This window comes from Plectropomus leopardus, chromosome 8 (assembly GCF_026936395.1).
Source record: "Plectropomus leopardus strain MGB_pleo_1.0 chromosome 8, ASM2693639v1, whole genome shotgun sequence".
Taxonomy (NCBI): domain Eukaryota; kingdom Metazoa; phylum Chordata; class Actinopteri; order Perciformes; family Serranidae; genus Plectropomus; species Plectropomus leopardus.
The window spans coordinates 25207911-25235750 of record NC_142183.1 but is presented as its reverse complement, the minus strand read 5'-3'; the positions used below and the strand labels follow the sequence as shown (position 1 = coordinate 25235750).

Sequence of the window (27840 nt, the reverse complement as noted above, 5' to 3'; positions counted from 1 at the left end):
AATCTACAAGTTTGAGTGTGACTCTGTAAAGCTGTAAAGGCAGACAAGTGGGTTTAATGAGTTTCTGTGTCCCATTATGATAATGTCTAACGTCTCTGACAAACAATGTAGTCCCATTTAGCCACTTGTTAGAGTAAAAGACGAGTAAAACCTTAAAAGTTCAAAAATCAGGTTTAAGAAGACGTATTTTATGGTGCAGAGCAAAACATCTTTATATCTTCAGCCTGTGTTAACCACAGACCTTATTTGAGGCATTTTACCGAAAACCCATTTAAAAAACCCATAGACTATAAGACGAGGGAACCGGAAGTGCTAAAAGGCTAACAGACTTCCACGTTTTAGGACTCAGTACTTCACCACTTTATTTGCACACAATTAAAAACTGCATCAAATTCAAATGAATAAAATAAGAAATGTGTCAGGAGAGGTCAAGAAGCTAGAGGCTAATGCAAACAGAACTTAAAAAATAACAAACAATAATAAAAAGACAACAAAAAAATGTAGAGTTCGTATGAAGACTTTATTATATCATGTGAATATCAGTTAAACGGTGCTTAAAATAACCACATTAGTGTAACACACAAGCTGTGTCCCAATTCACAGTCTGCATCCTCCGGAGGACGCATCCTACACGGTCTACGGAGGTGACTCCTTCGGAGGCACCTCCGGAGTTATTAAATGGGACGGTCTAGCCTTCAGAGGATTTCCTGGTTGCATCACCAGAGTTCCCGCCCTTACCCCCACATCACAGTTGATTTCTGCTGTCAAGGCTTGCCAGACAGAGAGAAAGACATAGAGAAAGGGGGGGAAAGTACTAAAACATACAAAAGAAATAAAAGATGGAGCCAGAACTGTTGCTTTTATTTTTTATTTTTATATTTTGCTGGAGGAGGAGGAGAAGCGCCTCTTTTGGCGTCAGTAGCTGATTTAACTCCGGGCAGCAGAGCCTTGCTCAGCGGGCAGAGCACTCCTTTGCTGCGGGCAGCACAGCGGGACTACAGCACCGAGCTGGCTCTACATTTCCATAGCAGAACAGTTGGGCTTTTATTCATAATCATGAGTTCTAAGCTTATACGATGGTATGGTATGGTATATAACAGGGATACTCAACTTGCTTTGTTTGAGGGCCTTTTGCAAAATGACTGAAGGTCAGGGGCAAGTCTCACTTTATTTTTTATTGTGAATTAGAAAATGGTTGGGAGGCCACCCGACACCCTGTCGAGAGCCAGATTTGGCCCATGTATTGTACGTTGAGTATCACTGGTATACAAGCTGCTCCAGTGTTCCCTAAAATGTGTCAGCTCTCCCTTGTCAGTACTCAAGGAATAAAACGTCTGCTCTTAACTGTGTGTGCTCAATAGCACTCTGTATCCGCGGTCATGACCAAATATGACCTGTTGACCTCCATCAAGACTCAAGTGTTGCTCATCAATGGAGACAGTGTGAGACTGAACACTGGGCCTTCAGCTTTAGCACCATCACGTCTGACCGCCAGTGAGTTATGGCCCGTGTTTCACAGAGAGGCTGCTCGTCATCTTGAGTGTCATGAAATATGAAAGTTGACCTTTTTTTACGCAAAGTTCTGTCTGCTCTCTCATTCAGAAAACAGAAGACAAGAATTGCCTCAAGGCCGTTAAGCTTGAGGCGTTTGACTAGATTCTGTGTGTAGCTTGTCATATTTTATAAGCGTGTGACACTGCATGACACACAAACGGCCCTCAGTTGCACAGAAGGAACATTTCACGACCCCTCTTTTTAGCATCTTGGCTCCCCTGAAAGGCCTCAGGATCTGTGGAGAGGAACAAGGTCTGTCTGCCTGATTGTCTCCCATCCATAATGAATAACCTGCTAACAATTAGAGGCTGCTGCCGAGCTCTCTTCTGCTGTTGTGCCCCACAGCCAGAGACACTCTCACACTCACACATTACATGCTACCATGTAATAGTCAATCAGAGAGCAGAGCGCTACTTTGCTTCTCATGTGGCATGGTTCCTTCCTTCCTATTCAGCCTCCTTTTGTGTCAAAAAGTGACATTTTTGACATGCTGAAATGTCATTTCCACTAGAAAAAACAAAATCAATACCAGTCAAGCCTACAGATACAATTTTAAATGAGCTGGCCGGAAATAATGTCTATAATTAGCCTGTTTTGGCCGGTAAACATCCTTCTTAGCATGATGCGTCAAAGTTATGACACTGCATCAAACCACCACGGCATGCTGTAATGGCAGAGTAGGAGTTAAATATAACACAGCAGTTCTCTGTGGAATAGATTAAATAAGGCCAGTGGCTGATTTGGTAATCGCTCTATAGTGTTTTACACAACTAACAGCTGTGGCAACTAGCGAGCACAGCATTGATAGAGCTTATATAATGTAACAGTGTGAGCTGTGTGGGAGTTTTAGATGTAACCTGCAAAGTTACCCCACAAACGTAAACAAACTTTGTTCGTGGAGCAGGGGAGAGAGAGCGCCGAGGGAAGAGGGCACAGGATCTGGAGCTGCGAGCCTTGCGTGTGCTTTTTTTCCGGGGCTGTGTTGAGTGACCTGCGCGCACACAAGTGTGAGTGAGCGTCCGTGGGAGGGAGCATTTTGTGCATCAAAAGCTGACGAGCCCGAGCTTGTGTTCTGTGAAGCATCTTTGGAATTTGGTTTCCCTGTCCTTCTCTCCTCTGTCTCAGTCCCAGTGCTGACCTTTGTGTCTCTGAGGGTTTGAAATATCCCCTCTTCACGCTCAAGCATTTCATTGAAAGCTTTGTCTTCCCTGCAGGACACCTGATTACAATAATTGAGGAGAGAGCGTCCTTGAAACCTCCCACTTGAAGGCTGTGTGTTTTGTTTTCTTTGTGATTGTAGTTAGGTGGCAGTTGTATGGTTTTCTAGATGAGTTAGGATATGAGCCTGAGAAAACTAGAGCCAAAACCTTTCACTGTAAAGCCTCACTGAGAGCCTTTAGAGACTCACACCCTCTCAGGAACATGTTCACACATCTCCTCTTTAGTGTGCAATGCTCTATATCTCTATAAGTGACAGTGTTGACAAAACAAAATTAATTTAATTTTAATTAAATTTTATAGTTCTTTCTGTTTGAGAACTGCAGTATTTACTTACTTCCCAGTGTTTCCCACAGAATTAGAGTCTATGTGTTGCAATAGTGTGTCCCTTTTTTATCATTCTGTGTCCCCTCTCTAAATGTAGGGGTTTTTGCATGTTTGTGGACACAGTACAGGCAGAGCTCTTCTTGAGTTCTTTTTTTTCCTCAGCAGAAAATTGATTCGTCGTTCCGTTGATAGCTGATCAGATCAGATTGATGGATGAGATGAGCAGCTGCTAGACCCAGCAGATTGAATGGTTGTAGCAGATGGACTTGATGTTCTGCTACTCCATCCGTGCCCTGAGTACGCTCTGCACTCCAAGAGTGTGGTGCAATGAATAACCAAACTGCATATATATTTCAACAACACTCCACTCACTGCACGTTCTGATTGTGACATTCTGCCATAAATAAATTAATGTGTCAGAAAGCCTGCTTCCACTGTTTCAGGAACACTGTGCGCTCCCACAAGGTAATTATACTGACTCTCAGCTATGTTTAGCAGGCTGATAAGGTTTGCTAGCCAGATCTAGTCAGTAATCTGTTTCATTCATGTACTAATTTTACTTTAGAGTTTCAGTTTGCAGCAATTAACCTTTTTGAACGAGGCAACCAGCAACATGCACAGCAGCAGATGCAGGGAAAGGCTCATCAATTACCTGCGCAGCACTTTGATACACTGATGTTCAACATTTTTGATCAAAGTTAGCAGCTTTTGAAAGAGCTTGTCACTGCTTTGAAAGAAGCATAAATCAAGAACAGAGCACTTTTCAATTAGACCGTAGCTGTTCAAGGCTGGTGGAAAGCACTGCTTTGATCCGTGTGTGTGTGTGTGTGTGTTTGTGTATGTGATTTAAGGATGTGTGTTGCATTTCAGGGCCCCATGGTTCATCAGGGCTGGGCTGTAAATCTTGCTGTGTCTCCTGGTTTACTCGAGGCCCATAAACTACAAGGCAATTATGGAAAACAACTGGATGCAAGATTTCCTCAGTCCTGCAAGATTTGTGGTTACTGCCTAAAAGGATTTTTAGCCTCCAATCTACCCAAAAGGAATTGGGTCGCCTTCCCTCACCTCAGCCCCTGCTTCCCGTCAAGCATCGATTGGCCTCTCATGTCTTTGGCAGATACAAGACACAAACAGAGTAAAATACCGTGCCTAAAAATACTGTGTCAGCCCTTGGCCAGTGGCCATTAGGTTTGGCACACTCATGATTAATTCATTTGGTGTCAGGCACATACACACTCAGCATGACCTGCACTGACTCATATCCATCATGTCTCACTTTGACCCATGACACAGACTTCCTGCTTGGACGGCACCAGAGGAATACCGGGTTGTCACATTGTATTTGATTATATCCATCATCATTGATAATCAGGTCTCTTTTCTCAGCCGGTATTATATTGGCTGATTAGGAGCCGGATGCTTTAGTGGAAAGTTTTACATCAAGAGAAATTGTACCTCATGAATATAAACATGAGCTGCTTTGGCTGCTTTGATCTCGGACTGGCTGAGAGCCCTGAGTGGAGTGGGCTGGAGCTGCCGTTGCACAGCTCTCTCTGCCTATTTTAACCATTTGCATAATTGTTATAACTGTCGAGGCCAGCAGTGCAAAGTACTTGATAAATGTGGATTGTATTAGAAGCAAGAGGAGATTCCAGAGTGTAACTGCGGGTTTCGGTGCTCAGGCATGGTATATTTCTGTGTGACAGCAAGAGAGAGAGATTGCTTTAAGGTAGTGTGTGTGTGTCGTTAGTGTGTGCTGACTGAGAACGGATGGTCAGGCGGCAGGATGTCCTAGTCATTAATTTGGACGAGCCAAGGTTTGATTCCTGAAGCAACCATGCCCTTGCAAAAACATTGTAGAGTAACTACCATACTGGAAGCAATTTTGGAACCCTTCGGCTATTGGTCTGAAGATGATGTAGCCTCTGAGGTAATGGCCAGTAATTCAGGAAATTTGGTGTAACAAGCAGATATCCTGGACAAGACTTCTGCTTCCTTGTGCTGCTCATTGGTGACAGTTTAATTTGCAACTTGATACCGGCCCAGACAATATTTTTGCTAATCTAAATAAACAGATACCTGCATATGAATGCAGATAAGTTAGAAAATAATCCAAACTACATTAGTGTCAGACAACAGCTGATGGGTTCTGAGACTGCATTTCTGCCAATGTACATCATGTACATGTCACACATTTAATTTAAAACAAGTTTTAAAAGCTTGATTTCCTAACTTCCAGACACTTGCAGCAACCTGAATCTTGTTTCAGAGATTTCAGAAAATCAATCTATCCCAGTGGCCATTTTTTGCTCTTGCTTTATAATTATGGGGGAGCCAGCAGGAACAGACTTGAAGCTCACCTTTAAGGACGTTTAAGGACATTTAAACCTGAGGCCTAAGAGTCAGCTGTCAAACAGGACCTTTTCTAATGAAGGAAAAACCCAGCATTTTATAATGGTGAGCCTCCAGGTTGGATCTTGTGACAGCATACCTTTACACTAGAGTGCTTTTTGGCAGCCATGTCTCAAATAACAGAGGAAAACGATTTATCACAGAGCAGTGGCATATCCTTGACAAGGACATGTTCTTTGTGATGGATTACCAATCTGAAGCAATTTATAAGCCTCTCTCTGGGTTATTTTAATAAAATAAAAAATAATCAAAACCAAGAGCTACAAGTTAAGAAATAAATCTTAAAATTTGTGGAGTGGTTTAAAACAGGGTTGGCAGTTATGTTATATTGAGATTGGATGTTTATGGGGTAAAACTAGCAAAATGTGTGGTATGGCCCTTTAAACTCTACCTGTGTACCCTTGTGGCTGAGCACATAAGGAGACTTTGCCTCCCTCTGGTCCTGTTTATAGCCAGAGAGACTGCGGCGTGTTTGTGTGTTTTATGGTCTCAAGAATGTTTTATGGTTACTGGGAGGTGTTTATGCACAGGGAAAGAGGGTCAAAAGGGTGAAATCAATAGTGAGCCTTAATGAGGTTGTCTGAAAAGAAGGAAGGGAGGGGATATGTGGGTGATTTGACAGACGATATTGAGAGAAGATTTGCTGCGCAGAGCTGAAGAGGCTCAAACTCAAATCGACAAAACAATAGTGCCTCTTAGGTAGGTGTTGGGGTAACTTGGCAACTGGTTTAGTTTAGTCAGAGTCAAGAGAAAATGTTTTTCATTGTGCTGTTTCTTTTCTGCCTGCAGTGACTGACAGAAAACTTAATCTCATGCAGACAGCCATCATATCTGTGGGAAATGTGTTCAGGCCATGCCAGACTTCTGAAGGCTCACTGTGTGATTGGTGCATTTGGATACACATGCTTTTGATGACAGAAATTTGCAAACAAAATAAGCTGGCACTCGATTAATTTGACCATAATGTGTATTGTTACCAAAGCATTTCTGTCTGATTTTCTATCTGATCCATCGTTGGATCAGAGTTATGTAGCAGGTTTGTGATGTGACATATGCCACCATAAAAAATAGCAAAACCCTCACTCATGTGATACTGTTGTTTTTGACTTGCCTGTTGAGGAGAGGATAACATGAGCTTCTAAGAGGCAGGGCTGATGCTGTAACAGCTACATTATGAAATAGACATTTTCAAATTGGTTTGGGATTTGTCCTCTTTGTAAGTTTTACATTCATTGTTCTCCTATAATAGGGTTTTCGTGCAGGTCAGTTTGTGTGTGGGAAGGCTGCGTTGTTGTAGCTGTGCTCTGAGACAGCTGTCTGTACAGAGAAACACAGCTGATGAAACGTCTGTCAACTCATGCTCGTCCTCCAGAGATAAGCCTCCACTCAGGGTAGTAAAGGGGCAGGAGGTGTAGTTTATTTCAGTTACAGAGTAAAGACACACACACTTCATTTTACTTAAGCAGCACGGCTTTATTGATGCCAATTTTGGTCGGTCCACCACTTTGGTCAGACTGATATCTAAGCAATTTTTGGATGGACTGCCATGACATTTTGCGCACACATTCATGGTCCGCAGAGGTTGTGTACATGTGTACAAGACCTCCTCTGAATTTTCATGTAGCACCACCATGAGTTTGACATTTTATGCTATTGGTGACATATCTTGACAACCATTGAATGGATTGGTTCAGATATTCATGGTGCCCAGATGATGAATCCAGAGTGATTTTGGCTTACATTCTATGTTTTGTCCCTATTAGCAAATGCTGCCATGTAAATGTGTGCTAAAATCAACACTGTAGCCATGGTAAACATTATATCTGCTAAATGCATGGACTTAATAAAAAAAAGTGAATGTGGCCTCCTGGTCTGAAAAGAGAAGCCATTGAAGAGCCACTGTCACGGCTGTTGACTCTCAGTCGTTGTTGTAGTTTATTTGGTTTAAAGCCTTAGAACTGCAGCAAATAGGCAATTAGTCAATCAGCTGATCCACTGAAACTTACTCACCTACGATTTTGATAATTCATCATTTCAAGTCATTTTTTAAAGAAAGACTGCCAAAAGTCTCTGGTTCCAGCCTCTCTGATGTGTATATTTTCTAGTTTCTGTAGTCTTCTGTGAAAGTAACTGAAGGTCTTTGGGTTTTAACTGCTTGTCGGACAAAACAAAACATTTGCAGATGTCACCTTAAGTGCTGAGATTTTTTTATCTGACATTTTAGAGACAATGACTAATCAATTAATTGAGAAAACAACTGATAATGACCATAAATATCAGTTTCAGCCCTAATAAGCACAGAACCAACAGGTACCTTCCCTTAAAAATGGTAATGTGCTTAAAACACAGCTTACCAAGATGCAGTGAAAATCTGAACAGAAATCCTGTGATGGTTTGTTGCTATCACAATCATGGTCAGCTCATTATTTACTATAAACAGGTCTAACTTCTTCACCTTCCTTTTTCTCTTTTTTTACAGAGCACCTCACCTCCCCACAGAGCCCTGTAACCAATGGCAACCTCAGTTCAGACTCTTCCTCTGACCCGTGGCCCCAACAAAAACTTCCGTAACCCGTTGCCCCTCTCGGCCCGTTGCGGCATGGGAAGTGTAGGCAGTCTGGTGGAGAGGCCAGATGTGTCCCCGACTAAAGGCAGCCGCGCAGTGCCCCAGGTGAGACCCAAACAGACCAATGGCCTCCTGAAGAAAGGCTTTACCCAAAGAGAATTACTCAACTACCTCAACATAACCAGGTGAGTGCAGCCATAAAGACACACATGCTTTCAGTAAACATTTCACATGCTGCAAATTTGAAGGCAAAGTAGTTTGCAAGGTACTATTAAACCTGACAGGACTCGATCCTAGTTGACCCACTGTGCCTCCAAACAGAAAAGAGCCTAAAGCAAGCGCAAGCAGTGACGGTAAGAAGGACGTTATCCCTTGCCTCAGCCCTACCAGTGGCCGTGAGGAGGACAACTTATACGCCAAAGTCTACCATAAAGACGGCACCGAAGTAGATTTGACAAAGAACTCACTTCCAAGTGGGGGCAAGTATGAAAAGGTAAATATTGTTGAAAACCCCGAAAAAAGTTTCATTTTATAAGGCCTTTTTTATTTTTGGAACTGCACTTACTTCTTTTTCCCGTGTCTTTTTTTGTATTCTCTGGTATCCATGCTGTACTCTTTTCTTTTCCTTGCTGTATGAGAAATGCCATCTTAGTGGCGACTTAAAGTTTTGTAAAATCGGCAGGTAAAAGGCTCGGCACCATACATTTCACAAATGTAACCGCTCATTTCAGTGTTCTTTAGTCAGAGCCACAGATATATTCCGAGCCTGCTAGCGTGAAACCTCTCTCTGGACTGCTGCTTCGCCTTAGTAATGCGACCGTTACGTGTTTGAGGAACCTGAGTGTTAACGCTGTTAACATTGACATCACTGCCATTTGCATTAGTCCTTTTGGGTTCCGCCAGGTACCTTTATGCTTGCGTGCCCTTAACTTCAGATAATTTAATCCTGTCTGTCACTAGATATTCTGAAACAGTACAGGGGGCTTGCACCTTTGTGGAGAGATGAAGAGAGAGCGCAACATGTGTGTTGTCCAGTCCATCCGCATTCTGCACTAGTGCAAATGACATTAGCTGAAATTTATTTGACCTCTCTACAAATGTGCGCAGAAATTGCCTGAATTGTAATTGCTATATTTGCGAGAGTCAACAAAATTATGCACAATACTCTCAATCCTGCACTGAAATTCAGGCCCTGAAAAAAACATAATTTTGGAAGCATCATGTGAATTACATTTTTAAACTCTAGTACTGTAGGAGTAAACTTTAAGTTAAACGTATTCAGGCACAGATGCAGCTGAATGACTTCCCATTGTGTTCTTTTTTTAAATGATATACAGCCAGTAACTGGCTGCTAGGGCTGTGCTAAATTGATCAGTATCACATTTATACATCTCTGGTAGCGTGGTGCAACACCCCCATAGCCTGTTACCAGCATAAATCAGCCTCTGGTTCGCCAGCATGGATTGAGAATCTGCCACTTGCTGTGCTGCTGAATTTATTGCAGCAATCAAATCTCACCTTTTTTCTGCTTGAATTGATCAACTCTAACAACACAGAGGGTGGGACAGCTTTGATTTAACAGCCACAGCCATATTTGCTGTGAACAAAGTCTGTCTCTCCCCTGTAGTTAAAGTTTCTACTATAAATGTTGCATCCTCTGAAAGTACCCCCGAACTTTGTTCTTTTTCTCCAGGCTCGTTTAAGGTCTGCCTTTAAGCCTGTCACCCCCAAAAATTTCAGCTCAATGCAAAACCTCTATCCGTCATCCAAATCGGAGGATGTGGACCACGGCCTTTCCAATGGGCTACACAGAGCATATGCCCATGTCCCTAAGGCTGTCTCCACCTCGTCCTCATCTTCGTCACCCTCCCGTCATGACAGACCCACATCAAGTGGAAACAAGGTAACACATGATCGTAACTTTAAGTCTTGATCCAGGTCTCATGAACCGATGTCCAGTTACTGCCTCTAGTCCATTTATTTGATTGTCTCAAACTTTTTAATGGACTTTAGTTCAATTGAAAGTTGAGCTCTGGGCCAGCGAACAAGTGAATTAGGTCTTAATTACAGAAGCAAAACTACCAACTTCTCTTGATTTGTCATTTTATTGAGCCATTATTTGGAATTAAAATAAAAAAAATTTCAGCCTATTACTGTTACACTGACGAATAACTGCATAATTATAACTGTGTAGGCGCTTTCCTCGGTGCGTGGGATGAGCCAGGAGGATGATAACCTGTCAGACTCGGGCCATAACTCCATGAGCAGCCTGCCGCCATACCGGCCTCCGTTCCGCCCACACCTGTCTCACATCAGGTCTGCTGCATTATTGTCTTAGCTCTACTTTATATTCAAAAGAGGTGTTGCTATAATTGATTTTTTCATACTTAATGACTGTGTGGGTGGTGATAATGGAAGAGATTTTAATGGCCTTTGGGGTTTATCTCTCTCTTTTTTTTTTTTCTTTTAGTGCATCAATGGGCCACATCAACACCATTGGCTCCCTGGACCGCACCCCTCTGAGCCCAAAGGCTATAGGGTCAGGGGGCGTGGCCATGGGGGAGATGGCTTGTCGGAGCATGGCAACCCTGAGCCGTCTGACTCCATATGGAGGGGAGGCTCCACCTCCTTATGAATGGACACTGTCCCTGTCTGTTGAGGAAGTGGTGAGTAACGTGCAGATATATGGATGGAGGATGAGCGGGTCAGAGTGATTAACAGACTCACTAACACAGGATGAGGTTCAGATTACTTTATTTGTACCCATAGATAGATTTGGTTTTCAGCAACATACAGGATGAAACATGACAAAAAGATATAAGACAAAAGCTAAAACAATTAAAGTGCCCTAGTGCTAATCAAAATGTTAAATATGTAATAAATACCAATGAAACACTTAACTACAAAACCAAACCCTGAAATAATAATCTCAAAACGATCAATAAATAAATCATAAATACAGGTTCCTATATGATCATGTGCAGCTTGTTCACCAGTGTGATGTCAGCTTGAACTGTTTTTATAGCACTTGGTTTTACACCTTGGGACTCTTTTCCAGGTCCGGGATCTGGAGGAGCGTCTGGTGGAGAAAGAACACGAGCTGAAACAGATGAAGAGAAACCTGGATGAAAGCGAGGGCGCCATCGCTCAGGTGAATCCCATTGTCTTTTCTTCACCATAAATCTATACATCCGTCTGCCTCTCTTTTGAAGTTTGACGTCCATCTGCTTTCCTGTATGCAGGTGTTTGAAGGAAAACAGCGTCTGTGGGAGAAGGAGGTTGAAGAGCTGAAACGCCTGTATGCCACTAAGCTGCGTCAGGTTTCCCAGCATGCCCAGCGGTCCCAGCGCAGCCTGCAGTTGCAGCTGTTCAAGGTGCAGCAGGAGAAGAACAAACTGCAAGAGGAGCTTGATAACCTGAATAAGGAAAGGAGCCAGGAGGGCGAAGTCATGACAAAGCGGACTAGTCCGACCCTGGAGGAGACGCAGTGGGAGGTATGACCTTGGAAGGACACTTGACGGCCGGAGAAGCACTTAAAAAGCAGTAATTACAGGGAACAGTAGAGATAACTGAATTCCTTCCTTGTTTGTCCTATTAAAATGATCACAAAGAGGTACGCAGAGTCAGTAAACTTCATATCTCTCCTGCCCCAATTTTCCATTTACTGTGTCTCTCAGGTTTGCCAGAAGTCAGGAGAGATCTCCTTGTTGAAGCAGCAGCTGAGGGACTCCCAGGCGGAGGTGACCCAGAAGCTGAGTGAGATCTTCCAGCTGAAGACACAGCTCAGGGAGACACGCACAGATCTGCGCAACAGGGAGAGCCAGATAGACGCACTGAAGCTTGTCCTGCAGGGGACACAGCGTCGCAGATGTCCCTCTCAGACTGCTAACGAAGACGGAAAAGGAGGTGAAGAGAGTGCTTCAGCTGGGGCAACAGGTAGCTTCATGTGTACTTCTGTTACATGTGTGTACATGTCATCACTGGCATCGTTTAACTCCTTGCTTTGATGGTTAAAAGGAATATATTCATGCCGAGGCGCCACAAGCACAGATAAAAGTTCATTTGTTGGTACAACATTTTACCAAGTCTCAAAGACTTTCCATAAACCTGCACATGCCAAGCTGACATGCATGGAAAGTTTGGGGGAAAAGTAAAAGCAAGATAATTATATGTCACAGATGTGTGTTTAATATCACAGCAAGTAAGGCATCCAAACTGGGTTTTCTTATCAATGCAGCTGGGTCTGCTTGTCTGGGTTATTTTGAGTGATGATGTTTACATCCCCGGACCCAAAATCAGGTTATTTGACTAACCAGGTCAAGAGCAAAGTTTTCTGCACATTTAAAAGCAGCCAATGTCTTTCATCATATTTCCCCTACGGCTCTGCTGGACTGTAGTTGAAGCCATGTGAACCTTTTGCTTGCAGGAGGGTGCGGGGGCCCTACAGAGGAGCGTCTACGAGCAGAGCTCCTGCTGGAGCGACGCCAGTGCGAGGCCCAGGCCATGGCTTTTGAGGAGGAGAGGCAGACGTGGCAGACAGAAAAGGACAAGGTCATCCGCTACCAGAAGGAGCTGCAGGCCAGCTACTTAGAGATGTACCACCGCAATGAAGCGCTGGAGAGGGAACTGTACCAGCTGAGGCTAGGCAGAGAGCGAGGAGGAGGGGAAGGAGGGGGAGGAGGAGGAGGAGGAGGGAGCAGAAATGGGACATTGGAAAGAGAAGTGCCAGAGCTGAGGAGTGAGAGAACGGCTGAAAAACAAGAGGAGAGACCTTCCTCTGGTTTGCCGTGGATAGAGAGGATTGAATCATCTGAAATTTGAATGTGATGGACGTACTGCTATTTGCAATGCAAACTGTTTTCTCCCTGAAGTATTGCTTCTATGGAGGCCCACGGCCGGCAGGAAAATAGAAAACAAAAATAGACAAAATAAGTCCAAATTCTGGGATAAGTAAAAAAAAAAAATCCTGAGACATCATTTTATGAGCCAAGTTTTGACCTGTCAACATGAGGAGTTATTACCAAATTATTAATCATGAATAAATGATTTAATTTACTTAATCAAAATGCTTCATTTAACAAATCTCTGAAACAAAATTATGTGATCATAAAAATATTCATCTAAAATGTAAAAATGATCAGATAGTAAGTCAAAATGTGGACTTTCTAAAGGTTTGTTTCAAGGTATTGGACGCCCTACAGCACAAAGCTTGTTCTTTCCCAGTGTAGTGGCTACTCCTTTCCAATTATTTAAGGGTATTTGACTTTCCCTGTGGTCACTCAATGAAGAGTCTAAGTGTTGACTGAGCACCGCAACAACTTTCAGAGCCTTCAAAGTGGACGCAAAAGACGTGACATCATTTTTTGCGCGTGAATTGTTCCACGGAAACGACAGCAAGCATAGCTCATGTCAGAATTATGAGACATTAAGTCAAAACTGAGATTGTACCATTTTAAATTTTCATTAACTTATAACTTTGACTTTGATGAGTATTTTTACTTTTTGTCATGCAAAACTTTTAATCAATTTCTATTTCCTGACTTCTCATGGGCTTCCATAGCTCCCTGTCCATTTGCCATTCTCTGCCCATAAACCCTTGTTAATTGTTTGATGCCCTGATCCTGCAAAGACTGGACCCATAATCTCTTACAGAACACACTAATACTGAGGGTTGCTGCACAGAAACACTGTCTAAGCCTCATCTGTACTCTGGCAAAAGAGTTGTGTTAACTCTTGTGTTGTCAGGAGTCATTGAGGGGAGATGCACTCCCTCCTGTTGGGTGCAGCAAGGACTACAAACTATTATGGCATCCACTATAAGACTACAAGACCCACCATGAGCCAGAAGGCAGTTAGCCAGGGCACTGATTGCTACCCAGCTGAAACAAATCAGCTGATTGTCCTGGTGAGAGAGCATAAAGGAGGGGGAGTCAGTAACAGAGTTTTTAATTATGTTACCCAGAAGATTGTGAACTGGAGTTTTGATTCACACACCTGTTTTGTTTAGTTTAACTCCTGCCTCAAAGCAATAAGTTGACTTTTAAAGAAGACTGAGTTTAAGTTGGAAAGCAACATTAGTCTTGCATTTCCTGCACCCACACCCCCAAAACTCCAGGAGAAAACTCCTGACCTCTCAAGACATCACACTCTGTAAAAATGCAGCCAAACACCTAGACTTTCCTTAAGGCTTCTGTCCATTTATAAACCTGTAAATGAGCAAATTCATATCCCGACTGCTTCTATTTTTGTGTTCATTAGACAGTTACTTTCTAGTTTGGACTGCTGTATAGTCTTGACAATATCCAAAGGATTCAAAGGGATTTAGTGTGGCCCAGTAACATCTCAGCACCTGATCAGTCTGTCCAAAGGGTTCTGTGGATTCAGGGTTCACCTGGGTTCTGTGAGGGAAGCTGCATCTCTGGGTTAAGTGTCGGGGATTAAAGCGATCTGGTGCCAAGGCACTCATACTATGCCATCAAGAAAACTGTGTACCATACTTAAGAAAAAGTTGGACTTTTATCTCATTCAGTTTCTAGCTCCAGTCAGGTGAGATCTATATATTTTGTACATAATGTAATTTTGATATTCCTTTTGTCATTGTGTTTCAAGCACACTGTTGTCTTAAATGGGCACATCTTTTGATTTCAATGAACACGACTGCCCTGCTTAATGGTGCAATTTGTTGCACATGCCCGGCCAATAACATTACAACATGCATGACATAGATGAAGTTGTTCTCTTGTATTGTTTATTATTATAAATATATGAACATTCAAAAGCCAGCTCTCAACCAACCTTTCAACATACTGTGACCCTTGTCTATTTACTGGAATTAAACCTGTACAGTATAAATATGTTTGGATTCATAATAAACATTTATGAAGTGGTGAAAAAGCAGTGTAGTTGGTGTTTTTTGTGTAAATTAAGGCTGCTAACTGCTTTATAATAGGCTTTTCAGGCAACCATTGTCTGTATTAAACGCACCAGAGATCACTTGTCAAAATGTTAGCGGCGTAACCAATGGCGTTCACCCGAGGGCTCAGACGGCCTGCTCAGAAGGGGCTTAAAATCTCCACAGACTCTGCCAATAAAACCCAAGGACAGGAGCTTTATGACAGAATGAACAACAGAGCGGTGGAGGCTTTTGGGACTAATGTGGCTTTTAGAGGTTGAGCCTTGAATCCTTATCTCAGCCTCTCCCTAAGGCCCTCCCTGCTCTACCCCAGCCAGTCCTCACATACCATCTCCTGCAGCACAGACAGCGGGGAGGTGGAAGGTCAGCTGAGCTGGAAACACGGGAGGATCCCTGTTTGCATAAGAAAGTGAGCACTTGTATGGAAACCATCAAATGTGCAAACTTGAAAGAAGTGCCAAGCATATCTTGGCATCGATAAAAAACTTAGCACTTAAATCCAATGTCTATAATTTTGCAGGAGAGCATATCTATGAGATAGTGTGAAAAGTGAGAGGTAGCACATACAGGTCCATAACAGATTTATTTTTTTACAGGGTCATAATCTGAATAGCTATGAGCTGTGGCTGACTCACAAGGCCCTTACCTTGGCATTTAAAACATTATATAAACTGGGGCTTAATATAACTGCACAGCTCAGGAGTGGTTTGCTGAAGTGGGATGAGACAGGATTCTTACCTCACGTTATCACTCTGTGGGAGGGTTGCAGCACTGAATGCCATCAGTGCTCTTTATCTGAGAAATTCACTTGATTATTTAAAAAATCGTAATTTAGGTCGAAAAAATGGTTCCTTGTAGTGAAACTCATTCAAATAAAAACCTCTAGCATGAGATCTCATGCATTTCAAGGCTATTTCGTCAGTGTGCAAAATACAGCAACAGCACCACCAAGTGGTGCTCTAAGGAGGGCCGAGCAGCTATAAAACCATGACAGTACCATGATCAGGAAGTTAATTAGGGCTCCCACAGTCAGTGAAAACCAGGAAAAGTCATGGTATTCCACAATTTTGTTTTCCATGCCTGGATAAGTCATGCAATTAGTAAAATTCTTGAAGTTTTTGAAAAGTCATTGGATTTTGTTGCTTTTAATAAAGTTGTTGCAGTAATCTGTCAGTGGATAGCCTCCCACATTATGTTGCATAACAGCTAATTTATTCTCTGGAGCTGTTGATGTAATGTAGCTCTAATACTTGTGACCTTTTGTTTACCATCATGTGCATTTCCTCTGTCCGCCTTCTGTCTCTCCCTTTATGTTCACCAGCCTGCCAGAAGTCTTGAATAATGCCAAGCATGTGAGGCAAATAAAAATCCCAGTTTCAGTACCTATTCCCAGTGGTGGAGGGTAACTAAGTATTTATCTGGTAGCTTTAGTCACTAGTTACTTCACAAGTTAACATTTTTGTATAATCATCATTTGATGAGTTTATAAATATGTTTTATAAATTAAACTATCCAGCAGATTCAAATTCAGATACAAGTGCATCTGAAACTACTGGTTGACATATATTTTTGATGTATTTTTGATATTTTTAATAATTTGAATTTTTTTGGGTGTCCTTTCTATATATATACACACACACACACACACACACACACACACACACATATATATATATATAATTTTTTTTTTTTAGATTTTTTTTCAACATTGAGTTATTTTACTTTTAATACTTTAAGTACATGGAACTGATTATACTTACTTTTTAATTTTAAAATTGTACCACGTTTTTGATATGGACAATTGACATAGGAAGTCTAAGGCATTCAGATGCCACTCAAAGCACCAATGTGTATTTTCTTTTTGGTGTAAGTGGTATGAAAGCAGAATGTGGTAGTTTAAAGGTACAAATCATTGTTTTTTGTTTAACTTCAGGCAAATTAACCAACGGGCCGACAGAACTATGGAGCTTCATCTCTGCAGGCCGCCTATAATAACAAAATCAACATTTACAGTATGCTATACAGGTCTGTTCTTGTAATATGTTGTAAATGGTCAAGAAAATGTAATCATGGGTTCCTGAAAAGTCATGGAAAAGTTTTGAAATTTTGCCCATGAGAGTGTGTGAGAACCCTGATAAACCTGTTAGGTGCAGGCTGCCACCAAATGCCATTGCACATCTCCAAAAACTGCCTTGGAGTATAAATTTTTATTTTAATTTTCAGATGCAAGTATATGAAACATGTTAGAGGATAAATATTTACAATAAAAGTTGCATAACACACAAAAGCAGGAAATGCAAACATTCAACAAAATTAATACGACAGAAGTACGGAGCGCTTTAGCAGTCTATCAGAAGGAACACCCAAAGAAGCAATGAATGATTGTCAACCAAAGAAAGAAAAAACACAGGAAATTCAGTGAAAGTCCACGTAAAACATGTGCTTTAACCCATTTCCAAATGAAACCAAGGTAAAAATCTTAAAATTGAGTGTGATGTTGCATTGTCAGTGTGAGCTATGCTGGTGCGGTGCTTGCTGAACAAATTAGCCTCACGAGAGTGTGAGGTGACATCACCATTTTCAAAAGGACACCGGGGAACTTCCACTTTTGGTCATCATTTGTATTATACACCCAAATGCCTTGGACCTCATGAAATGCTTTTCCCCCAGTGTATGCTCACACAGCACCCTCTGAATAATATATACAAACTCCAATAACACCCAAACTATCAGCCTCACCCAGTGAAATATGTGTCCATCTTTGTTGAAGACTTCTTATATAAATGTACAACTTTTAACTGCAGAGTGTGGCATGAAGTGTTACAATGAGCCCTGAGGAAATGTATGGATTTTTAATGTTTCTGTGACTCCACCTGAAATAAAAGCTATGCAGCAGAGGCATTTTCTAAGTATATATTAAACAACAGCCACAATGATCAGAGGACTTTCCCCACCCACGACGAATAAAGCTGAATCACAAGCCTACAGTCACTGCAAGTCAGACCATACGGCTACCATCACACCACTTTAACATCTCCAAATCACATGGCTTGCAAGCTTAGGATACACAATGCGGGGCAGAGTGAGGCGATGACAAAATCGTGATGTGAACTGTTGATAGCTCTGAGAGTTACGCAGTAGTTGATTACGTCGCTGTTCGGTTTAATTTACTATTTTACATGAGCCGTCGTTGCAATGAGAAATAGAAACAAAGCACATTTCACAGTAGTATATATTTTTTGTTTCCTTTTTGTCACTGTTTGTTAAATACATACATAGAACAAGACAAATGGCTTCTCTACAATGAGGAAACATCTTGCTGGTGCAGTCAGTCACAAAAAAAAGCTGTTCCACCATTGATGAGTTAATTGTTTTACTGATCAAACAGATACATCAGCCAACAGTGACTTTCAAGCTACGTGAGGCCTTTATTACATCATGGAGGAGTAATGGGTCACAATCAAAATTTGAGAGCGAGACCTCCACAGTTCCCTTCACCAGCAAATAATAAACCTTCAACAGTTTGTTTTTCTGTGGGTTTTCTCGTGTATAATAGAAGTTTATTACTATTCTGAAACCAGAAACTGCCTATCTATACCATTTACCCACACTCACCCATCCATAATCATTCAACTGCTTCTGTCACAAAAAAGGAAAAAAAAAAAAGAAGCAGTCATCCAACTCAAACAGTTGATAAAGCCGAGAAAACAAACACTATAAAGTATTACATACTTTAAAAACATAAGCCTATAACTGCAGGCATTTGCAAATGAGTTTCAATGAATGAACCTTTTTGCTTCTTCGTGAGGATTCTCTCATATCTGACAGAGTCCTCACTCTACTACAGGTCGTAGTCGGACCATCCCCGCTGGACTCTGTATACTACGCAAAGTTGGAGGGTCCGAGGTGGGTTACGGGATGGCCAAGGCTGTCCAGAGGAGCACTGGGATAAAACCTTAATGCTTACAATAATAGGCCAAGAGGCCAGGGACAGAGGAAAAAGGGCCAGAGCAAATGGTCCTGGAAATGCAAAGAGCTCCAGGGAACTTCATCCTTACTCATGAGGAAAAATGTGCGGTATCAAAAGTAGATCTGCTTGGCATGTGACGGATTCTGCTCCATGGGGCAGTACGGACATTTCAACCTGAGGACAGGACAGAGGAGGAGAGCAGGAACAGGATGTTACAGTGTGTGGTTTGTTTGTTTAACTGATCCTATTGGTAGTTTCGGCTGATTAACCATAAATCTTGTACACATTATAGAGCTAGCCGTATTCTAAAATGAGCAATTAGTTTTTGAATAGATTTCTTTATTGATAGAAAGTCATTGGTTTTAGTAAGTTTCACCACAATACTGCAGGCTTAAAACAAGGCTTCTTTTTGTTGCGCAGCTGAACAAGTTTTTAATGAAAGAAATCATCACTAATGGTTTCAAGTCCATGTTTACTATTCGTCTTCTGGTTGTGTTTTTCAAACATATTAATGAATATAGCTCTTAATTAGAATGCAATTTTGGCAGAGACAGTGCTTGTGTAATTTCCTCTGGTTAACCACCTGGAAATAATTCACCAGGAATGAGTATGTAAGATTTGAATGTTAAGGAGCCCACCAAAGACAGAAAGTTTTGTGTTACTTCACAATATTTTGCACGCCCTCACAATATGTTAAGACTTTACCGGACTCTGAATTATCTCAGTGGAATCGGGTTTGGCTGTTGGCAGTAATGTAGTGGTGCTGCAAAAACACTTTTCACCAGAGCGCCAACACAAGTCTCGGGCTATGATTAGAGCCGAGAGGAGTCCATGTTTATAGACCAATATTTTGTTATTTTTCAATCTTAACTGTAATGTTTGCTATTGACTGCTGCCATTTTCACCGTATCCACTGCAGCAAAACTTTTGTAAGGTAACACACATCATATTGCAAGGGAAAATGTGATCCAAGATTATACAACATAACTTTTTTAACCGTTGCTACTCACACAACCTTATCCCATCATGCACATATAAATAAACTGGGCTGTATATCCGACTTACTTCCCAGCATTAGTCAGTTTGTTGAGGGCGTCTCTGGAGATGACGTGGCCGCAGATGAGCTTCATGGGAGGATTGCTCTCTGATGTTTGCTGCCTGAGGATCGGGCAGGCAAACACAGAGTGGTACCAGCATTTCTTCCCAAGGTCGATTTCAATCTACAGGAACAGACATGATGGGAATTACCGGAATGATGAAAAAAGAGCATTATCAGATGCCATTTGGAAATTTAAAGGGACTTACAGGAAGCTCATCTTTGTGTGTCCAGACACCGCTGCACTGTCTCTGCTCTATCACCTGCTTGATGTTCATCAGTACTGGCAAGGCCATACAGCCTGATGCAAAACTGCAGAGAAACAGACATCACACCACTGACCCATTACATGTGCAGACATTCAGACAACATGGTGATTGAAAAGAAAAGAAAAATCTACTAATTAACTGTTTCAACTGAAGTCTTAACTTCAGTATCAATGTAACAATTTTAAAAACAAAACAGAGGAGAGATCTAGTGTGTTTGCCTGACCTAACACTGAGTGGAGACTCTACAGAGAGGCCAAGTAAAGCGCAGGCATCCCTGGTGAAGATGTTACAGATCTCAGCCCATTGATTTGTCTCCAGCAGACTGCGGTACGGAGAGTTCTCGATGCCATGACGCAGGTACACCAGACTGCCCATCAGGATCTGAATATCTGCAGGGACAAAAAAAATAAAGAATTGGAAAACACTAACAAACATGAGTGTTGTGAGGAAGACCTCAGAATAATGATGAATTTACATTAAGAAAACTTTCATTTCTTCCTGGCTGCTGTTATACAATTCCCAAATTGTGAGGAATTTTTCTTAAAAGACTAAGACCCTACACTTTTTTTCCAAATTTAGAGAAAATGGTGAAACACAACTCAAATTAACTGTCTCTGCGCGTTCATGTCAGCAATGTCACAATGATGCCACTGTATACTGTATACCTCTCTGGTGCTGAGAGGCGAAGGGCTGGAAGTGTCTGGCATACTGCAGGGCCTCCATTTGGTTGCCAATTCCCCCACTAAGCAGACTGATGAAGTACAAGCGGTGCAACTTGAACTCTAAACTGCTGTTCAGGTCCAAAAGGCGCTGCCGATTCGTCACAGCCCACCTAATAAGGCACAGACATGAATAAGGACAGTTAACTATGTTGACACTTATAATATAGCAAGCAACACCCAAGAGTGATTTTTCTAATTATCATTATGTGTTCAAAAGAGATATCTTTGGCATTACCAAAGTAACCTTTATCTAAATAGAAACTACTAAACGTCTACTAAATGGCCTAAGAGTTCCCCAAAGCTTGAGGTTTTAACCAGATTTAAGTATTTTTGCAAATTTATAACAACTTTTCTATGTAATCCCTCGTGCTACACTGAATGAATGTCTTGTAGTTCATTTTGACATAAAGCAGCTAAAATGTCCTGTGAGAAAAAATAGTGCAGGTCATTTTGTGCTCCTTACAGAGCTGATGGCAGTCTAGACACAAATAGCAGAAAAAAGAAAAAGAAAACATACTCTAGTGCCGGCCTGAGGTCCTGCATCCTCAGAGCTTCAAGGATTCTGTTCAGCTCCAGGAAAGGCTGCTTCATACTCATATCTATAACTACACCAGACTCCTGGAAAACAGACAAGCTTATTTTGAATTATAAAGAATTCTTGCATTAATTATCCTGACAAAAAAAACAAAGATTACACTACATTTGAAGCCTCACAATATTGATTGACTTAATTTACATTTACACATTTTGGAAAAGAATAATCTTAAAGCCAATCGAGATACATTTAGACCACAAACGTTAGTTACTTACCTGACAAAGATCCTCTGCTACACTGAGCATCCCTTGTCTGTACAAGTGCTCCACAATCGTCTCACTCAGGTATTTCTGTCTCTCTGGGGTGTCCCACACTGTCTCTGCCACCACAGCGCTGATCTCTGCATCAAAATTCTGTAGAATAGGATAACAGAGGTTAATTATATGTATGCTAAATGTTGAATGTTAAAGACAGTTGCTGCCTCCTCTTACCCTGTCAATTGCTTTGCCCACTTTTGACACACTGCCATGGATGTCCTTATGTCGGGAGGCTAGCATCTGCACTGTTTCTTTGATATTCTTACAACACTGCGCCATAGTCTGAGATAGGACTGATAAGTCTGCATCTTGTACTCCTGCAAAAGAGAAAACGCAAAAGGCTTCAATGTGAGTGTCTACAATAATATGTGCCTGATTAACTGGGATACAGCACACAACAAAGCACCATTTTAATTTCTGATGGGACAAAGACATTACAACTGCTCAGAAAATAAGATTTTTCTTTCTTACAAAAATATATCTTTAGTTTTCAGTCATCTTGTATGCACCAGTTCTTACCAAAAGCAACCAGCTGTCCTCGGATTTCGCAGACACTGCGCAGGAGCTCGTCTAGCCTCTCCTCAGACTGGTGGCCATACATTACAAAGCGATGAAGCACTTTCTCCAGCTCCCGCTCAACACACGCACACTGTTCCATGATTTAGGCTGGAACACTCACACACACAACAACAACACCTACATTTAAGAGAGAGAAAAAAGGATAGGAAAAAAAAATACAGGTCAAAGAAAGGGAACACGTAATATAGCCCCATTAATAGTGGATTTATTTTTGGCCAGTACCCATACAGTTGTTAGAGAATATGATAACAATGTAACAGTATTATTATGAATGGTTTGGGCTGCAATTATGATTTTTTCATCAAGATTACCATGCATCAAAATAGAAAAAGGTCCACACACTGTTAAGCTCCTGATGGGCATTTTTTATTGTTTTCAGAAGGCAAAGATCTTGTAGATCAAAAAGTTGCCTTGTGATAACTATAAAATTTGCCCACTGGGAACTTAACAGTGTGGGGATCTTTTACTATTTTTATCCACATTAGTAATTTTTTTTGTCCTGCCCTTGTGAGTTTTTTTTTTTTTTTTACCAGATGTGCTCACACTAGTTTTTCTTATCAAGATTAACATGCAAATTATTTTTCAATAAATTGTTTCATCAAAAGATTAGAAAATGAGAAAAGGTCAGAAAACAGTGAAAAATGCTGAATTCCCTAAAGCTCAAGGTGATGGCTATCAAATCTCTTCTCTTGTTTGGTGAGCAGCTAAAAACCCAAAAAGATATTCAGTTTACACTTGGCACCAAAAATCAGCAAAACATCACATCTGAGCAGATAGAACAAGGTTGTATGAGGTTATTTGGCTTGAAAAATGACCAAAAAATCTATTTTTTAAACAGCAGGAGATCAATGGCCATGCAATCAACTAATCTTTTCAGCTGATTTTTTAACCTGATAACAAAAGCATAATAAATTATTTCAATGGCTTAAAATTTGTCTTTAAAAACCTGTATTAGGCATCACAGTTAAATGTTGGAAAATATATGTGTCAGTGTAGTCTAAGGGTGAAGCTGTTTCAAAACTACCTAAAACATATATTTGCAAAAAAGACATGCCAATAATAAATTATTGGCCCAGCTGATGAATTGAGCATGCCCAGATGATTAAAGCTTTGTTTTTTTCTGTAGTTTACAGCTCTCTGTAGTTTGTTGCAGTGGGTTAAACACAAAAGAAATCCAGTAAGTATGGATTGTGGTTATTTTGAACAGTGTATAAGGCCATTACATTATTTCAATGTCACAAACCAGTTGCTGGCTATATTTGGCATATTTGGTATCATACTGGCAATCCCAAGACAGCCCAAGTTACACAGTTTAAAAAAGACATCTAGTAGACTCTCATTTTTCATAAAGAGAAGAAAAGGGTAAACCGAACCAGTACTGCTCTAATAAAAAGTTTGCTAACTACTAGCAGGGCCTCAACAATGTTAAACGCAGGCACAGTGTGTACTCTGCGGCCTGGTGTTTACTAACGCTAGTCAACACTAGCGTCTAAACCATACATATAACATATAATCTCATCATCAGGTTACCAAAGCAAATGCTGATCAGTGACTTTGTCCAACCAGCTGGTCTGCACGCAGATAGTATTACGTTTTTATTAGAAAAACATCTAATTACTGATTTGTTTGGCTTTGCTGTAACTCACCGCTTATAAGCTGAATACAGAAAATGTCCACCTAGCAGTTACCGTAATACAGCTAACCATCATAACGTAAGCTATATTTCTATTTAAACACTAAAACGCCGCGTTGCGTATTTCAGTTACTCACTACCGATGAAAAATGCGAAGTACCACCAACCACTAGTCGTGTATTTTGTTTCGATGCGGTAGTTTAAGAAATTAAGCTGCCGCACAGCTAACATAAACAAACGGTATCACTGTGGCTGGCTATCTACAAAAGCTCGCCATTGCTAGCAGATACTTAGCTAGTTGGTGTTAGCCAGCTGCTGACTGACAAGGCCCAAATAATATCAGGAGAGAATGACAACCGGCTCGTCTTCATTATTTAGCGCTGCCCCGACGCGTACAGCATCTATCGCCTTTTGACTAAATTATAAAATATGTTTAAATAAACGCCACTCACCTATCCTGCTAATTAGTTAGCAGACATTAGCGTTAGCCACTTGCCTGTTATGGCAACACTTGACCAGCAGTCGTAATGCGGATCTTCCTGTGTCGCATTCTGCCTCAACGGGACATTTCACAATAAAAGTCACTTTCTCTGCGACATCAAACAGCTTAGTGCACACAATATGATTCAATCAGATTTATCTCTTTTGCAAGGGCGTTTTGAAGCCTTCACAATTTATCCTGAAAAAGTCGGCACAGTAAGGATACTAATGCATCACCATGTAAACAACATTTAAATGTTATAGCTGTTCAATTAAATGTTTGAGATCATTTTAAAAACCATTATTGGGTAGTTTCATCTGCATCATATTTTTAAGTCAGTCATATGATATGAATGTAAAGTCTTAATCTGCAACATAACCAGTACGTATAGCAATATGTAGTGTAGTAAAAAATAGAAATGGGCATGAAATAAAGGCTGAATATTCAGGTACAGTACAATAACTCAAAATTGTCCTTCGCTGATAACCAGAAATTGAAAGGCCTAGTGTGTAGGATAAACTAGCATCTAGTGGTAAGATTACAGAACTGAAGCGCCTCCCTCATGGATGTATTATAAGGCCTCCCTTGTACCAAACCTGTAGGACAGACATATCCAAAGTCTGGCCCAGGGTCTTGACCTTTCGCTAAACCCCGCCCTCATACGCCACGAGCCAATCACATTTCGTGCATCCATACAATGCGCGCGGACATCCTGCTGGTACACCTCCACAGAAAAGCATTAGAAGCTTTGATTTTCCTGTGGTTTCATTTAAATGTATCCAGTTAAAACTTTTTAAAAATGGTCAAATGATGTGCATGGGGTAAATGTAACACTGATACGACGTATCCTGAGAGGCTATGGAGTGTTTTTTATCCCCTTCCCTAAACTTCACATAAACAACGCAAAGTGTCTCCTTTGGATTAGGTTTGTGTGGCAGACCACACAGTCAGCTCAACGTGAAGAAGATAAACAAGGATGTCTATGTTTGTCCTAAGGTAAGACAACTTAGTGTTAGCAAAATCTGCTGCAAAGTGACAAGCATAACCTCATACACTACCTCATAAACTTGCTAGGTAGCGTTATCTTAAGTTAGCTAAGTTAGCTAAGTTAATGTTATGGCCAACTTCAGCTTCATGCTGGTAGCTCATTATGTTGTCTATTCAACTTAGTCTTAGTATTTTTGTTCTTTGACAATTGGACGTCAGTGTTAACTGTAGCAAAAGGTTGTAGTTAAAGCCCACCCAACTGAAAACTATCAAAGTTAACTTAGCTGTAACATTACAAAGAAAGCAAAGGCTGGCTAACGCTAACACCACAGCATTGCAAAGTCCCTTTTGATGGCTTCTGGGTTTAATAAGGGACTTCTGTCCCCTAAAGTTCTGTATAGCATCTTTGTTTGTGACACTGACAGCTGTCATTTGTAGTTTAGGCAGCAAACCAATTGTTTGTCAGAGTGAGCTAAGGGGGCGGGGGTTATCGATAGGTCAACTGTGGCCCTCAAAACAATTTCAAAGGCCCTCAGCTTGACAGTTGCAAGAGTTCATAACGAGCCGCTCATCTGAATCAGCTGTGTTGGAGATCTAACACATGCAGGTCTAGTGCTGCTCAAGAAGTGGTTCAGGGAACACTGTCCTAAGGTAACACGGAAATTCTCATTTTCAGGTGACTGTAAACTAAAGAAAACATATTTATGATATATAACATTACTGCCAATAGAGTGCTGCAGGAATGAGTCCTAAAATGCGGAAATGAGTTAGCATTTTAACACTCCTGTTTCCCTTGTCTCAAAGTCACTGAATCTTTTAAACTGGTTTTGGGTTAGATGCCCGAAATAGGGTCTATGGTTAATGCAAGCTAAAGAAACTTTCACGTTTTGATCTACGACATAAAATGCGTCAGTAAATACACCACTCATGAAATTTACAGCTTTTACGTGTCTTTAAAAAGGCAGTTGCTAACAAGTGACTTAATGGGACTACCGAATATAATCACTACAAACACAGCTTTACAGCCTCGTTAGAGTGGCGAAAATTAAGTCGGGCAACTGTAGAGTAATTTGTTTATAGCCTAATGTGAGCTCTTTACTTCTGGCAATTGCATTTACGCTTAAATAATCACAAAAGTGGTGTTTATTTGTGAAGATTATCTTGATGAATAAAACATGTAAGTGTCATAAATTTTTGTTTGCCACAAAACTAATTTTCTGCAATGATCCAAAAGCTAATGGAAAATCCCATAGGCTTTTTCACAAGGGAACCAGGGCAATGCCAACTTCTGAGTATCCCAATGGAAAAATGTCAGCCCTGCATCAGTCTGTTAGCATTGATGGAGGAAGTATTTAGCTCATTTGAGTAAAAGTACTAATATCAAATTGTAACAATATTTCAATGTAAGTAAAAGGCTTGCATTGAAAATGCTACTTACGAGCTTTCAGCAGAATGTACACCACTATCAAAAGTAAATGTATAAACTGTGAGTGTATATACTGTTTAATTATATATATATATATATATATTTACACATACATATACATAGTGTGTGTGTGTGTGTGTGTGTGTGTGTGCAAAATGGTGTATATTATAGCATTACATTATAATTATTATTCATGCATTAATGTTTACACAGCATGTTATTGCTTAAATTGTAGGTAATTTTTTTATTTAAATAGGGCTGCAACTTTTCATTCAGGATTAATCTGCTTGTTATGTTCTTGATTAAGTCATATGTCACTTTTTTTGGTAAAATTAGGTAAATGGTCAGTAATGCCATTCACAATTAGTGAATATGTTGTGTCAAATTCTCAAAATTATTCTTTGTGCTATTATTAAAAGCAAGTAAAAACAGCAAATATTGACATTTGAGAAGAATTTGATAATTGTGTCATGAACTTAAAATATTCAAGTAAAGTACAGATAGCTCAAAATTGTACTTGAGTACAGTGCTTGACTAAATGTACTTAGATACATTCCCCCACTGAGTAGTAGAAACGTGGCTTGTGTTGAGCTCGGCCTAGAAGAGTAACTAGGTCAGTCCAAAAAAGATAGATTGGAAATGTGATCTTACGTTTGATATGATCTTACTGTTTGTCATAAATACTGGCACTTAAATAACTCATCATGAGACTGGACCCTTGTTTAGCATCTAATCCCACAGAGAGAACACAAGCTGTGATGAATTTTAGAAAGTAAGTCATGTTTATTTATCTTCACACATAAGGAAGTGCAGTGCCAGACCACATTTGACATTT

At 40.8% G+C, this 27840-nt stretch overlaps 2 protein-coding genes across 5 annotated transcripts in view; one reads left to right on the top strand and one right to left on the bottom strand.

Moving 5' to 3' along the window:
- The window catches only part of n4bp3 (NEDD4 binding protein 3), a 29490-nt gene extending 14516 nt beyond the window's left edge, over window positions 1-14974 (top strand). For both annotated transcript variants that reach the window (XM_042493981.2, XM_042493982.2), the window contains exons 2-10: window positions 7991-8262; window positions 8399-8570; window positions 9771-9980; window positions 10272-10393; window positions 10548-10743; window positions 11136-11228; window positions 11320-11571; window positions 11755-12013; window positions 12504-14974. In XM_042493981.2, coding sequence (XP_042349915.1) covers window positions 8024-8262; window positions 8399-8570; window positions 9771-9980; window positions 10272-10393; window positions 10548-10743; window positions 11136-11228; window positions 11320-11571; window positions 11755-12013; window positions 12504-12898 — 1938 coding nt within the window. In that variant the 5' untranslated portion in view covers window positions 7991-8023 and the 3' untranslated portion in view covers window positions 12899-14974. The remainder of the gene's footprint in view (window positions 1-7990; window positions 8263-8398; window positions 8571-9770; window positions 9981-10271; window positions 10394-10547; window positions 10744-11135; window positions 11229-11319; window positions 11572-11754; window positions 12014-12503) is intronic.
- A 2208-nt stretch (window positions 14975-17182) lies between these two features.
- rmnd5b (required for meiotic nuclear division 5 homolog B) lies at window positions 17183-24701 on the bottom strand. Of its 3 annotated transcripts, none has more exons than XM_088081247.1 (10): window positions 24608-24701; window positions 22419-22595; window positions 22074-22216; window positions 21858-21995; window positions 21565-21665; window positions 20991-21157; window positions 20549-20714; window positions 20266-20368; window positions 20026-20180; window positions 17183-19134 (listed from the first exon to the last, which is right to left on the bottom strand). In XM_088081247.1, exons 2-10 carry the CDS (start codon window positions 22555-22557, stop codon window positions 19071-19073), a joined length of 1176 nt encoding a protein of 391 aa, XP_087937373.1. In that variant the 5' UTR covers window positions 22558-22595; window positions 24608-24701; the 3' UTR covers window positions 17183-19070. The 3 variants fall into 3 exon arrangements, with proteins under 3 accessions (XP_087937373.1, XP_042349724.1, XP_087937372.1); XM_042493790.2 differs by having other exon boundaries at window positions 24564-24699; XM_088081246.1 differs by lacking the exon at window positions 24608-24701 and adding an exon at window positions 24125-24367.
- Between the last annotated feature and the right edge of the window lie 3139 nt (window positions 24702-27840).

Coding starts and splice junctions, on each gene's coding strand:
- rmnd5b (XM_088081247.1), bottom strand. CDS start 22,557: ATGGAACAGTGTGCGTGTGTTGAGCGGGAGCTGGAGAAAGTGCTTCAT. Junction 20,369..20,548: donor GAGTCTCCACTCAGTGTTAG/GTCAGGCAAACA, acceptor GTTTCTCTGCAG/TTTTGCATCAGGCTGTATGG. Junction 20,181..20,265: donor CACACAAAGATGAGCTTCCT/GTAAGTCCCTTT, acceptor CTGTTCCTGTAG/ATTGAAATCGACCTTGGGAA.